The sequence below is a fragment of the Odontesthes bonariensis genome, chromosome 12 (genome assembly GCF_027942865.1).
Source record: "Odontesthes bonariensis isolate fOdoBon6 chromosome 12, fOdoBon6.hap1, whole genome shotgun sequence".
Classification (NCBI taxonomy): Eukaryota; Metazoa; Chordata; class Actinopteri; order Atheriniformes; family Atherinopsidae; genus Odontesthes; species Odontesthes bonariensis.
This window is the reverse complement of record NC_134517.1, coordinates 2,246,153-2,260,607: the sequence shown is the minus strand read 5'-3', so window position 1 is coordinate 2,260,607 and position 14,455 is coordinate 2,246,153. Positions and strand designations below refer to the sequence as shown.

The window sequence follows — 14,455 nt, the reverse complement described above, 5'->3', positions numbered from 1 at the left end:
TCAAATGACATAGCTGTAGTTACATACATTTTTAATGTTTCCCCTGCATGGCTCAGGTGTCCACCCCACCCTGACCCCCGCCCTGCAGTCTCCTCCTGCCCTGCTCTGCTTGATAAACACAGGAAGTATTCAGCTTAATGTAGTGGCTTGATAATCACACAGAAACACATATAAACACAAGTTCAGTCATGGTTTGAAACAAGTTTGATGTCTCAGTGATCAAACAGAAACTAAAGCCGTCATAGCTGGAAGAACATTCTGCACGTGGACTTTCTCCCTGGAGTCTCACTGTTCCTGCTGCAGTGTGTGCCCCCCGACACCGGGGCCTTTATAAGCTGCCATGTGCTCTGTGAGTCACAGTCCCAGATGCACATAAAACCGAGCTCCACCCAGCTAACAGTCTCAGGCCACATGCTGCAGGGCTAATGAGCAACAACCCCATCGTTTCCAATTCACTCCTTCTATTTGTCCATTTTTCAGGGTTTGTCTCATGTGATCAGCACCACATGCCTCACACTTTGATGATGCACATATTTCCAGTTGTGGAGCCAAGAAAAAAGAAGAACTTCCAGGTTTTAACGTCACACACCTCCACTTGTCCATGTCATCAGGTGACATGTCCTCGGTTTCCACAGCTATGCTGAGGACACACAGTCTTCCAAAGATCAGTCAAAACATGAAGACGACCTGCCTTTTATCGTGTGGGTCATCCTCCCGCCACCAGAGGAGCTCTGATTAGTCGGGGTGTGGACACTATGAGGCAGAAAGCATCTGCTCCAACACCCAGAAAAGCCAATGTTCCTGCCCCTCTGGTACCTAAGGCGGGACTCCTGTTCTTTTTACCCAGTGTGAGCAGTGAAAGCAAATGAGAATAACTCTGTGCTTCTTTTGGTTGCCCTGTGAAGTACCTTTCACTCCCCATCACATGCTAAGATGTGTTTGAGGCCAACACTACACACAGTTTGAAGCCCAGAGTTGGAACAACCTCTGCAGTCTGCCCACTAAGCCGGTGTGGTACTGGGTGCCATGATTTGTTCTCAGAAACTTTCTCACTTTAAACATCTGCTTTCAAAAGTAAGAGCTGCTCCTCTCAATGAGATCTACTTTTTAGTGATCCTCTGTCGTATGTTGGATTTACTTTACATTTAGGTTTCTTTAAAAAAAAAGAGCTATGAAACCAAAATTCTCATTGATTGTTTGGGTTATTCTATATTTTGTACATCTTATCTGTTTCTTAACATTCCAATCTTGCTTCTTTTAGAAAATGGTCCGGTGAGATTGATGGATTCCAGTTATGAGTCAAAGTAACCCTTGCCTATGGAGGCAGCTCCCTCAGAGCAGCCAGTCCCCGTGTGACCGCTACAAGCATGCCTGCTGCAGCTTCGGTGCAAATGTCTACGTCCTGGGAGGCAGAAGAAATGGCAGTCTGAGGGACTTCTGGAAGTACAGTGTGGGTAAGGACTGCTACTGACTCAAGTTTGGAGAATTTATTGTATATCCACGCTTCCCAGACTGTGGCACATGTACATTACGGTCATTCTGCAGACGCTTTTATCCAAAGCGACTTACAATAAGTGTGTTCCACATCGGTAGGCAAAAGAACTTCAGGTCACAAGAAATCATAAGTGCATTTCCTTCCAAAACCAAACAGCTAAGAGCATAACTAGTGCTAGAGTAAGAGCGGTAAGTTAGGTACAGAGACAGATGGGAAGACAATTTAGGAAACAAATAAGTGCGTAAGAAGCTGGGAGGAAGCAGGTGATGTCCTCAGAGGGCGGAGCGGGGTAGTGTTTCCTGAAGAGATGGGTTTCAGCCTGCGGCCAAAGATGGGCAGCGACTCAGCTGTCCTGACATCAGTCGGAGATCGTTCCACCATCGGGGGGCCAGAACAGAGAATAGGCGTGAGCGTGTGGATGGTGCGCAGGGACCGCTGAGTGAGGGGGCAGCCGGCCGCCTGGAGGCCGCAGAGCGAAGCGGTCAGGCGGGGGTGTAGGGCTGGACCACAGCCTGGAGGTATGAAGGAGCAGCTCCTTCCACTGCCCTGTAGGCCAGCACCAGAGTCTGAAACTGGATGCTGCAGCTACAGGGAGCCAGTGTAGAGAGCAGAGAAGGGGAGTGGTGTGGGAGAACTCGGGGAGGTTGAACACCAGACGAGCAGCAGCTTTCTGAACATGTAGCACGGGTGCAGTGGCACGCAGAGGACAGTTACATCCACTTTACAGGTTCAGCTAACAGCTTCCTGTTTAAGATCAACTGGGAAATGCAGCACAGACCTGGACTTTGTTGGATAACTCAGTGACAGCTGAACTGTGAGCATCCGTCCACGTGGCTGAAGCAGACGTCGTGTCTCCACCCTTTGCTACAGAAGACGGGCGCGCTGGTGTTTTTTGTAGTAGGAGGAAGCAGGAAAGTTTTCAGTTTATGATGCCAGTAAGTAGGATTTTTATGACTGCTGGCAAAAGTCAAGGACTTCATGATGTGACGATGGGAAGGACTCTGACACACATATATGTAACCAGCCAAAAAAACTGCGTGTCACATGCTCGATGCCTTGTAATCTGTGCGTGATCAAATAACAGTGTTCAATATTTCAGTGAGCAACGAATGGACAGAGTTGAACTGCACCGGTGAAGCTGCACCAGAGGAGCTGGAGGAGCATTCTATGGTGGCTCATGAGGTACAGATGTTTCCTCCACATTTCTCCACTGAGACATGAAGACATGAAGTATATAACATGTCCTCTGTGTGCTTTATCATCTGGACCTCTCTAGGGTTTCCTCTATGTGTTCGGAGGCATGCTGGACTCTGCATACACAAAGTGCAGATATGCCCTCTGGGTGTTTGACATCGGTGAGTTTCACTGTGAAGGTGCAATTTACTCTGGGAACAAATCCTGATTGTCAGCAAAGAAGTTGAACAGATCAAACCTGTTGTTACATGTTGGCTCCAGTCTCCAGAGCCGTGTGAAGTCATTCACTACCAACGATCCCAGCTGCGTGTGAAGCCTGTGGAAGCCGTTGTGTTCTTTAAAAACACACATCCTCCAACCATACAGATTCTGGAATACTGACTTAAATAACTGAGCTAAAAGGAAGAGAATACAGGAGCAAACGGATGAATGAAACTTTCCTAAGTAGAGTGACTTAACTGCATGTTTTTCCTGCTCAGTAAAATTCCACAACTTGCTGGCTCTTGTGTTTCTTAGTTCTGTCTGTTCAGGCACCGTCTGTTGCAGCTGCTCTTAACTCTTTTACATTTCAACACGAGCTACTGGAGAACAACGTGAACGTATTTATAGATTAAATGCAGCTCTTTTTTCCAGAGCTTTGCTCCCATTTTGGGATCAGTCTCTTCATAGTTTTCCTCTTTAGGCCTGAGATCATTTCAGGCCTAAAGATCATTGCTTTTGAATAGTTTGTATCCAGGCTGGGAGGTGTTTTCTATGCTCTTAGACAGCTGAGTTATGGTTTAATACTTCATCTTGAGTTACGAGCTCTGTTTTACTCTGTTTGTTTCAGCAAAGCAGAAGTGGGTGCACTGCCAGGGGAAGACACGCCCCCCACAGGTACACAGCGATGGGAGGCAGGAGTTATGCTGTCAGTATTCTTACAGGCAGCAGATGAAGGGTATCTTTTAAAGTTCACATTAGCCGCTTTCGGACAGACCGTTCTAAGAAAGTAGTTATCAGAACTACCCTCCTCGAATTTCGTTCTGATAACTGTCCTTCCCCAGCGGAACTGTTTCAGTCTGCATTCGCACATTAGTCGGGACCTGATAGGGACTGATGCGCCGCGCGCAGCCGTCTGCTTCAGTGACGTGTTAGCCGTTAGCCGTTAGCCGTTTAGCGCTACATTCAAACACAAAACAAAACGGTAAAAGTAAGGAGAGTAGAAAAAACACCACCAAGAAGCTAATATGGAGAGGGTGGAGGCCACCGTGTTTATGGTCTGCATGATGGTGATATTAATCATGGACAATCACATCAGGCGTCTAATATCGAGGCTGGAAAAGCTCACAGAGAGAGTCAGGAGATACTTTTTCATTTCATGAAGGAAGAAAGGAGAGCAGAGCGCTGCAGACAAATGAGACCAGTGTAAGTTTAACTTATTAAACACCCGCCGGTTGTGTCTGTGTCTTATGAGGAAACATTTCAGCCGTGATAGCATGACATGGGGCGTAGCTACCGACCACCACACACCTCCGTTAGATTCGTTCAATAAGAACTATGAAAAGACCCGACCTCGGAGAAGGAGCTAAATAGTTATAGGAACTAAGGGAGAAAGCCCCGAGTTCCTGTATGTCCGAACACGGGAGAAATCGGCCCCGCGGATTAAAAGGTTATTAGAACTGCCAAAGGTTCCTACAGTCCGAAAGCGGCTATAGATCATGGCCTTTTTAACAGTTCTGTGCTCCCATCATGTATTCATGAGACCTTACAGCACATGAGCACATGTTAACTTCAGCTGTGCAAGTCAGACTTGAAGAAGTCTCTCACGATGAGTCCACGTTTGGAAGCAGCAGGACCTGATGTGTCCTGATAGCTGAAAGGAAGCGTTCGGTCACACCTGAATGAGCAATGAGTGCACACACCCATCAGCTTCAGAGCAATGCTGTGTTAGTTTGAGTTTCACACTGTGCTGATGAGTGGTCGGCTGTCTTTATTAATGCTTGAGTGTGCACGTCTGTGTTTGTAGACTCAGACGCCCACCAACAGGAAAGCACACAGTGCTGTGGTGATTGGCTCTGCCATGCTGATGTATGGAGGTTTGGTGGACATAAAAGGATCCTCGCAGGACTTCTGGACTCTGAATTTTGGTGAGTCCCATACTTCTCTTTATTGATCACAGCTGTTGAGTTGAAACTTTAATGAAATGTCTGAAATGCCAGAGATGCAGTGAAACACTTCTCCTTTTAAACCGTAGTTAGCAGCAGGACTGCAGCCTTCTTTTCATCCCGGTGGGTGTTGCAGCTTCCAGTGACCATGCAAAGTTAAACAGGGTTTAGAGGAACCTTACCCTCTAAAGATACGTCAGGCTTTACTGCTGGCCACACATTTCACACATGTTTCTCAAACTGTTAAAAACTTCTTAACGTGCAGAGAATAAGATAAACCATGAACCTCAGTGCCTAACACTGGGAGAGCTGGTACTGATCTCAGGTTGGGAAAACACACAGACTCCCCTGCAGCCTCACTGCAGACGGCCCCGAACAAAATGCCAGGGTGGGGATTTTCTTTAGTTTTCACCTGATCACACGCTCTCAAGCACATGGAAAGTGTTTATTTATTCTTTTGATTTGCCCCATTTAAGCTAGGAACTTTGTCATTTTGGAGGTTTGAACCAGCAGGGGGTTGGTAAAGACTCACACATCTGTAACTCAGCATCTTACCGCCTGTGAACTCACTTGGTGAGCTGCAGCATTCACTTTTCCTCTACCTGTGTTTGACAGATAGCACGCTTTGGTCCCTTCTGAGTGGCTCCCAGCAGGGCTCCTTTGGCCCTGGCCCCAGACACAGTCACTCTGCCATGGCCTACCAGAGCTGCATGTATCTTTTTGGTGGCTTAAAGGGTTTGCGTGAGCAGAGAGACTTCTGGAAGTGGAACTCCACCAACCACACGTGGACTTCTCTTAAAAACAAGTGAGTAGGAAGTTTGGCTGTTTGGAGGAAACTGAAGAAATGACGGCTTGGATGTTTCTCTCACAGGTTTTTTTAAGATTATCACTCTTTAAAGAGGGTGATGAACACTGAGCTGATGCTCCGTTTAGTTTAAAGGGACATTATGTAATTTCTTCCCCCATCTAGTGGTGCAATTTTATTTTGCTAAGTCGAATGAATTTTCTCTCTAGTGCCTCACGTTTTCAAATGTGCGTTGAACTACGGCAGGCGGTATGTGTCAAGATTCAAGAAGCTCACGTTGCCTTTTCAATTCTCTTTTTCGCTTTTTTGGCGACGAGGATCCCTTCTCCTGTGGCGTGGCATAACTCTGGTCTTCCATTGCGAACAAAAGTGCAGGCCGTTCAGGCTGGTTTATACCAGAGAATGTCAAATGGCGTAGACTGGCTCTGTTTATACCTGCGTGCAAACGTGACGTCAAAATGGGGAAAACGCGATTCGAAGTGCTTTACGTCCCTCTCTGCACTTCGTCGTTTTTCATAGACCAGAAGGACATGGCAGCCTCCATAGAGCTTGCCCGCTCTATGTAGATACAGACAAGTTATTCTTCACTCAGGAGGATAAGTGAGATAATTTTACACCAATGAGGACTAATTTATGAATGAATATGTTGATTTGAGCTAATAAATGACCACCACCAGACATCTGTTTCGAGGGACTTTCACTACACGCATAACATCCCAGACGGCATAGCGAGACCACCGGGCTCTCCATGGGTTGTTGTCGGGTCGGGGAGGCGGCGCAGACGGAGGAGGGAGAGGAAGCAGAAGCGGGGCCGAAGGTCCGGTGTTATGCTAAGGCTAAGGAAACAACCACACAAGCCACCTCTACCGAGCCTGTATCTCTCCAATGCCAGATCCCTGGTGAATAAAACGGACGATTTGGAAGTACAACTCGCTGGGAATCGCTATGTCCGCGACTGTTGTGTTTTGATAGTCACTGAAACCTGGCATCACCTGGGAGTACCCGATGCTAGCATGCAGCTAGCGGACCGCACTCTTCTACGCGGGGACAGGACTAAAGACTCCGGTAAGAGCAGAGGAGGGGGGCTCTGTATGTACGTCCATGAGAGCTGGTGTAACAACGGGACAATTATAGACAAACACTGCTCCCCGGACCTCGAGTACATGTCTGTAAGATGCCGGCCTTTTTTTCTACCGAGAGAGCTAACGGTTGTGATCATCACGGTTGTGTATATCCCACCTGACGCCAGGGTAAACACAGCGCTCTCTCTCCTGATGAACACCATAAACGATCAACAGCGGGTTCACCCCGACGGTGTTCACATAATTGCAGGAGATTTTAATAAGGCCAATTTGAAGACTGTACTCCCGAAATTCTATCAACACGTAAAGTGTCCTACTAGAGGGGAGAACACTCTGGATCATGTTTATTCCAACATCAAGCATGGGTACAGAGCCACACCCCTCCCCCACCTCGGCCAGTCAGACCATCTTTCCCTCCTGCTCTCTCCAGCCTACACCCCACTCAGACGCAGTGACAGGCCCACCACAAAGACTGTCACAACATGGCCTGAGAATGCACTCTCCAGACTACAAGACTGCTTTGAACAGACAGACTGGGACTTATTTGAACACCACGAGCTGGAAACATTCACAGAAACGGTACTGGACTATATCAAGTTCTGCATTGGAAATGTGACTGTGGACAGAAACATCCGGGTTTACCCAAATCAGAAACCCTGGATGACCAACCAGGTTCGCACACTCCTCAGGGCCCGCGACGCTGCCTTCAGGTCAGGTGACAGGGCTCTGTACAGGGCCGCTCGAACTAACCTGAACAGAGGAATTAAAACAGCCAAGGCGGACTATAAGAGGAGAATAGAGTCCCACCTGTCCAGCAACAATACACGGGAGGTGTGGAAGGGCATACATGGCATCACAAACTACAAAGGCTGTGATGTGACAGGAGACCTGATTGCGCCGCTGGCAGAGGAGCTAAACTGCTTCTTTGCTCACTTTGAAACATCACAGCAGCACTCATCTGCTCCAGCCCTGCCCCCACCCCCACAAGGGCCCTGCTCCTCTCCACTCACTGTACAGGAGCACGATGTCAGACGGGTGCTCCTAGCTGTGAACCCCAGGAAAGCTGCCGGCCCAGATGGTGTACCTGGAAAGGTGCTCAGAGCGTGCGCCCACCAGCTCGCCCCCACCTTCACCAGGATCTTTAACCTCTCCCTGGACCAGGCAGTCATCCCACCCTGCCTAAAATCCGCCACAATCATCCCAGTGCCGAAAAAGTCTACCATCACCAGCTTAAATGACTATCGTCCTGTGGCCCTCACCCCGGTAGTCATGAAGTGCTTTGAGAGACTGGTTCTTCAGCATATCAAGGTTTATCTCCCCCCAGACTTCGACCCTTACCAGTTTGCATACCGCACGAACAGATCCACAGAAGACTTCATCGCTTTAGCTCTCCACTCTGCGCTGAGACACCTGGAGCAGCGGCAGAGCTACGTTCAGATGCTCTTTGTGGACTACAGCTCAGCTTTCAATACAATAATCCCGGACACTCTCATCACTAAACTAACCACCCTCGGCCTCCCGCCTCTCACATGTGCCTGGATAAAGGATTTCTTGACCAACCGGCCCCAGACAGTGAGACTTGGTCCCCACCTCTCCTCCACTCGGACCCTGAGCTCCCCACAGGGCTGTGTGCTGAGCCCCCTCCTATACTGTCTCTACACCCACGACTGTAGCCCGGCCCACAAGAACAACCTCATCGTCAAGTTCACTGACGACACCACAGTGGTCGGACTCATCTCAGAGGGAGACGAGGCAGCCTATAGAGAGGAGGTCCTAAAGTTGACAGACTGGTGTTCAGAGAACAACCTGACTCTGAACACCAAGAAAACTATGGAGATCATTGTTGACTTCAGGAAGCACAGCACCGACCCTGCCCCCCTCTACATCAACGGTGAGCGAGTGGAGAGGGTCCACTCTTTTCGGTTCCTCGGCGTCCTCATCTCCGCCGACCTCTCCTGGGCAGAAAACACAAAAGCGGTCATCAAGCGGCTTCACTTCCTGAGAGTCCTCAGGAAGCACAATCTGGACTCAAACCTGCTGCTGACCTACTACCGCTCATCCATCCAGAGCCTGCTAACATACTGCATTACAGTATGGTACGGCAGCTGCACCATGGCAGATAGGGAGAGGCTTCAGAGGGTAGTCAAGGCAGCTCAGAAAATCATTGGCTACCCTCTCCCCTCCCTGACGGACATCTACACTTCCCGTTGCCTCAGCAGAGGAAAAAAACATTGTCAAGGACAGCTCCCACCCTGGCTTTGAACTGTTTGACCTGTTGCCCTCGGGTAGGCGCTACAGGTGCATCAAAGCAAGGACCAACAGACTCAAGAACAGTTTTTTCCCAAATGCCATAAACACCTAGCCTGGCTGACGCGTCCACAATCTCGATGAGATGGTGGTCTGGGAACTAGGTGTGCATTTTCTCGTATTTGAGGCGTGGTTTACGAATGCCTAGAGCCGTTTATTGGGCGCTACGAATGTCTATCAAATGACGTCAGGTTCTTCCCATGCTGCTTTGCGCGCGATTCATAGCCAATTGTATCACTTATACCAGATGACGACAGAAATTCGACGAGGAAGAAGAAAAAAATGGAAAATAAAATTAAACTTGCGCTCTAAGCTACTTAAATTGACAACAAAGTAGGCCTATATGCTATATTCTACATGATTTTTTATGTTGTAGAGTTGTGAATTTATTTTAATAATGGAGAAATTGAGCAGCCTTGCTTTGTTGTCTACAGTAGTAGATCAACCCTCATCTTACTTTGAAGCTCCAAGCTCCCAGAAGTGACGTCGACGCAGGTTTAGCAGCAGAGAAGCTATCAGGCTTGTGTTGATGATAATAATAAACTCCTGGACTATGTACAAACTTCCAAATGCATCGTTTTGTGAGTACAGACCATATTTGTACTACTGTAGAAGTTTGGTGTCATGACATGTGATTTTAGTGTGGTAATTTTGGAGATACTGCCAGGGTCCGTTAGCGCTTGTGCTAAGCTATTCGGGATAACTCAGTAACTCAGCTGATGTTCAGCCAATATCGGAAAAACTTCGGGTGGGCTACTTGGCTGGATGTCACGGTTCAAATGACCCTAGGGTGAATCTACTCCGAAACACTTTCTAAGGCTGCATTGAACGGTAACGTTGTGTCCGCTGTCATGTTGGATTAACACTCTACAAGCTTCGGTGTAGCGCATAGACGTCCTCATCGTCTTGCTGCCCCCCCCGTTCTGTGATTGGTTCCCAAACTCTGGCAAAAATAAGGGCGGTGGTTTCCAGGCTGACTTTGCAGTGAGAATGAAATCGAGCGCAAAGCAGCATGGGAATTCCCAGGCTAATAAACACCCTGAACTCAAACAGGCATTGACTCTGACTCTACATAGTGACCCCCCCCCCCAGGCCTTTCCTTCACCCTGTGCAATACTCTAGTACCGTGCAATATACCGTGCAATATCCTGTTATGTGCAATATTCTGTTATGTGCAATAACCCACACTGGAATGCATATTCATCCATATATATAGTAATATCTCTGTGCACCTACCCCCCCCCCCACCCCTTTTGTACTATATTTTATTCTTTTATGTCTAAGATTGTTATATTTTATATTTTTATATATTTTTTTATTTATTTATTTTTTTTTATGCTCATGTCTGCACTGAGAAAGGAGATGCTTTTAATCTCATTGTACTTGTATAGTGACAATAAAAGGCATTCTATTCTATTCTATCAGAATCCAATGAATGAAATAAATGAATACTGTTAAGAGAGCTCTCCACATTCAGACTTATCTTTAGAGCATTTCTCTGTGACACACACACACACACTCTGATGAATACATGTGGACCACTGACCTACCTCTGTCTGCTGAGGCACATCTGCACACATCGTCCCCAGTGTCCCACCCTCCTAACACCACTTATGTTTGTTTTTAGGTCCGGACCCCCGAGACTGATGGGCCACTCAGCTGTGGCCTACAAAGACAGTATGCTTCTCTTTGGAGGTGGCGAGAGCCAGAACTCCCCCACCAACTGTCTGTGGATGTACAGCTTGAGCAGCCAGACCTGGAGCCAGGTCGCCGCTCTGCCGGACGCCAACCCTCCGGACAAAATCCAGCACTGCTGTGCAGGGCTGGGTCCCAGCTATAGGTCCACCACCAGCAGCCCCTGCCTCAGCTCCACACTCCAGTCCAGGCAGCTGGATGGGAAACTCAGGCCTTTTAAAAACAAACTCTTCCCAGCACAGCTCACCTTTCTGGGGTCAGAGGGCGCTATAGAGCTGGAGACGTTCAGTCCTGAGAAATGTTACAAAAGCAAAACGCACTCTTCTTCAGAAGTGGACAGCAGCAGCAACAAGGCTGTGATGAGGAACAGACCACAGCTGACTGGAAGCTGTTTGACATTTGAGAATAAAGCTTTCAGGAAACAGTGGAGCTGCGCAGAAGAGGAGCTGCTTGGCGGAGAGGACGGGGATATCCACCAGCATCTCCCTGATCTGCTGCTGGTGCTTGGGGGCAGACCTTATTCCAGACAGAGTCCCATCTCCATGTGGCAAATGACCCTGACTGACTCCTAACGTCTAAAGATGACCATGTTATGTTACCACTTCCCCCTTAAATGGGTCACTGACTAATGTGTTGTACATATACTGAAATACTTTTATAGATTTTTAAAAAGAATTCTGTTTTTTGCAGTGTACTGATCATCTTAAAATGTCACAAAAAAGCAATAAAATCCTCAGTTAACAGTTATTCATGTATCACTGTGATATCTGCCATTAGCTCTGAGGAAATGAGATGTAATGTGAGATCATGTTGCTAAATATGGGTGTTTGTGACGTGCTTCATCTGCAGGAGGAACACTGAGACGGGTTGAACTGTTGGCGTGGGAGATGAGGAATGTGGCTTCAGTACACCTTAATACCTCAGGAGGGCAGCAGAGTGCAGCAAACTGCCAGAGCTGCTTAAACACAGCTGAGTTACCACTAAAGACTGGAGAGTGTGTCTGAAACACACATGACAGGATGTTCAAGTCCTGGACAGAAAGAAACTGTAACAACTGCTTTTATCAAACAAGCTTTTTCTTTTCTGGGCTCGGGTTTTAGTTCCCTAGTCAGTCTCTTTCTGTGTAAACTTATTATTATTTATAAGTTATTTACTACCAGGAGAAACATGGAAGCATTTACGTACCTCAGTACAACAATAACAGAACCAGAATAACTTTGATCACAAATGAAAAGAAGTTACCAGTTTCTCTGACTGCCAGTTGAAACAGGACTGAATGGGCCCACTGATATTTAACCTTCAGTTTAAATTCAGTGAGACCCAGAGGCCGGATGTAGCCTTAATCTGACACCCTTATGTAGGTTTATGCTGTTGGAATATTTGCAGAAACCCCTCAAAAGTGTTGCCTTCAGGAAGTTTTTTTCCTGTGTGATGCACTATGGAAGTTTTTTTGTGCCATCAGAGTTTGAATACAAATTTCTAATATTGAAATCTTACAGCATCAAAATCAGACTTTGAATTTGAAAAACCAACAGTGTAAAAAAAAATCTATTTCTAAAAACAAAAATCAGTGTAAAAGAATTCAACATCTAAAAATTCAGTGGAAAAAGAACCAGACTCAACATCTGGGTAAACAGGGAGAAGCAATCGGTCCCTCAATAGATAAATTAAAAAAAAATCATAAAATCAGCTCAATAGATATTAGTAATATCTATTACCCAATTTTACTAACACAAATGGCAAATAAAGTAAACTCATTCACCGAGGCACCATCACCTGTTGGTGGACATGGCTGATCTGTCCAATGGAGCGTAACTTGATTGGCTGCCGTTGGATGAATTGAGACAGGGATCGATTGCTTCTCCCTGTTTGCCTGTATGTTGAGTCTGGTTCTTTTTCCACTGAATTTTTTTAAGTTATTATATATATATATTATAAAATATATATTAAAGGACAATGCTGTGCGTTGTCTTACTAACAGTGTCGGGGAAACCTGATTTCATATCTAAAATGAGTAAACACTTTATTATTTTTCAAAAAATCCAAGCTGAAAGTACACAGAGATATCTACACAAGCCACATTCATGTCACTTTGATCTTTCATGAAGGTAGAACTTTCTGTTTATCTTTTAAAATAAGAAAGAAAAGGGACCCATACCAAACTCTGCTCCAGAGCTATGGGGCCCATTAAATGGGTTAGGCCGTGGCTCAGTGGTTAGAGTTGGTCGTCCAATAACCGAAAGGTTGGTGGTTCGATTCCCACTCTCGCCACTCAAAGATTGGTGGAACTGACAGCTGGAGGGGTGTCAGTCCACCTCCTTGTCACGGCTGAGGTGCCCTTGAGCAAGGCACTGTACCCCCCATGCTCCCCGGGCGCCTCATGGCTGCCCACCGCTCCAGGTTGGCATCTGTCTCTGAGTGTGTGACCCTGTGCATGTGTGTGTCAAACAGGTGCCAACCTGGATGGGTTAAAAGCGGAGGACAAATTTCGTGTGTATGCATGACAATAAAACTGATCTTAATCTTAATCTTAATCTCTTAAATAAGTCTGAATGTGGGAGGATGTTGTTACACATGGACACCAAGAGATGAATGTGCCACATTCTGCAGCCTGTTCGTTTCCTAACAGGTCATTGATGAGGCTGATGAATACACAGAAGTGTATATATATATATATTAGGGCTGTGACTCGATTAAAATTTTTAATCGCGTTAACTACAGGCTTTGAAATTAATTAATCGAAATTAATCGCATTTTAATCGCATATACTTTATCCTTTAGAAAATTAACATTTTCAACAATATTTCAACAAACACAGAACATATCCCTATTTGAAATCTGAATGTAGCATGCATGAAAACACAGTAAAAGACCCATACAGCTTCACAAAGTCTCTTCTTGGCCAGCAAAAATCTGGCTCACTCTCCAGCACAAAGGCAGAGGTCGAAGAGTTCCTTGTGGAAGCTCACACCGACCCTAACAGGGGTCAGGGTCTAGGGGCCAACTGCAACATCTCTAGGCCTGAGAAGCCATCAACTGAGTTGAATGCGAAGGAACCCCCATGGCAAGAAATCCAAGACGTCGTCCGGAAGGCCAAATCATCAGCTGCCCCTGGCCCAAGCGGTATACCATATAAGGTATACAAGAAGTGCCCCAAGCTTCTTAAGAGGCTGTGGAAAAACATGAGGAAGATCTGGGCCAAGGGGACAATTCCACCAAACTGGAAGTTGGCTGAGGGATGCTTTGTTCCAAAAGAGGAGGGGTCCTCCGCAATCTCTCAGTTCAGAACAATCTCTTTTCTTAGTTAGAGTGTAAGATTTTCTTCTCTGTTCTGGCACGAAGAATTACCTCCTACTTGACGCAAAACCACTATATCAACCCATCTATTCAGAAAGGAGGCATCCCAGGCTTTTCGGGCTGCCTGGAACACACCTCAATGATCAGCCAACTGATCCAAGAAGCAAAACGGAAGAAGAGTGACCTAACAGTCGTCTGGCTAGATATTGCCAATGCTTATGGGTCAATTCCGCATGATCTCATCCAAGAAGGACTTGACCATTATTACATCCCTGTGGCAATCCGAGGCATGATCATCAACTACCTTGCAGGTTTTCGGCTCAGGTTTACATCGGCACTCTTTACCACCAGCTGGCTGGACCTCCAAAAGGGGATCCCAACAGGGTGCACCATCTCCCCCATCTTGTTTATTATGGGAATGCACCTACTGTTATCC

The 14,455-nt window shown here is 46.6% G+C and overlaps 1 protein-coding gene across 3 annotated transcripts in view; it reads left to right on the top strand.

Annotated features, from left to right (window-relative positions):
* klhdc3l (kelch domain containing 3-like) overlaps positions 1–11,469 on the top strand; it is a 46,898-nt gene extending 35,429 nt beyond the window's left edge. For all 3 annotated transcript variants that reach the window (XM_075478931.1, XM_075478932.1, XM_075478933.1), the window contains 7 exons: positions 1,262–1,454; positions 2,595–2,677; positions 2,772–2,850; positions 3,519–3,565; positions 4,695–4,815; positions 5,449–5,638; positions 10,655–11,469. In XM_075478931.1, coding sequence (XP_075335046.1) covers positions 1,295–1,454; positions 2,595–2,677; positions 2,772–2,850; positions 3,519–3,565; positions 4,695–4,815; positions 5,449–5,638; positions 10,655–11,294 — 1,320 coding nt within the window. In that variant the 5' untranslated portion in view covers positions 1,262–1,294 and the 3' untranslated portion in view covers positions 11,295–11,469. The remainder of the gene's footprint in view (positions 1–1,261; positions 1,455–2,594; positions 2,678–2,771; positions 2,851–3,518; positions 3,566–4,694; positions 4,816–5,448; positions 5,639–10,654) is intronic.
* The last annotated feature ends 2,986 nt before the right edge of the window (positions 11,470–14,455 follow it).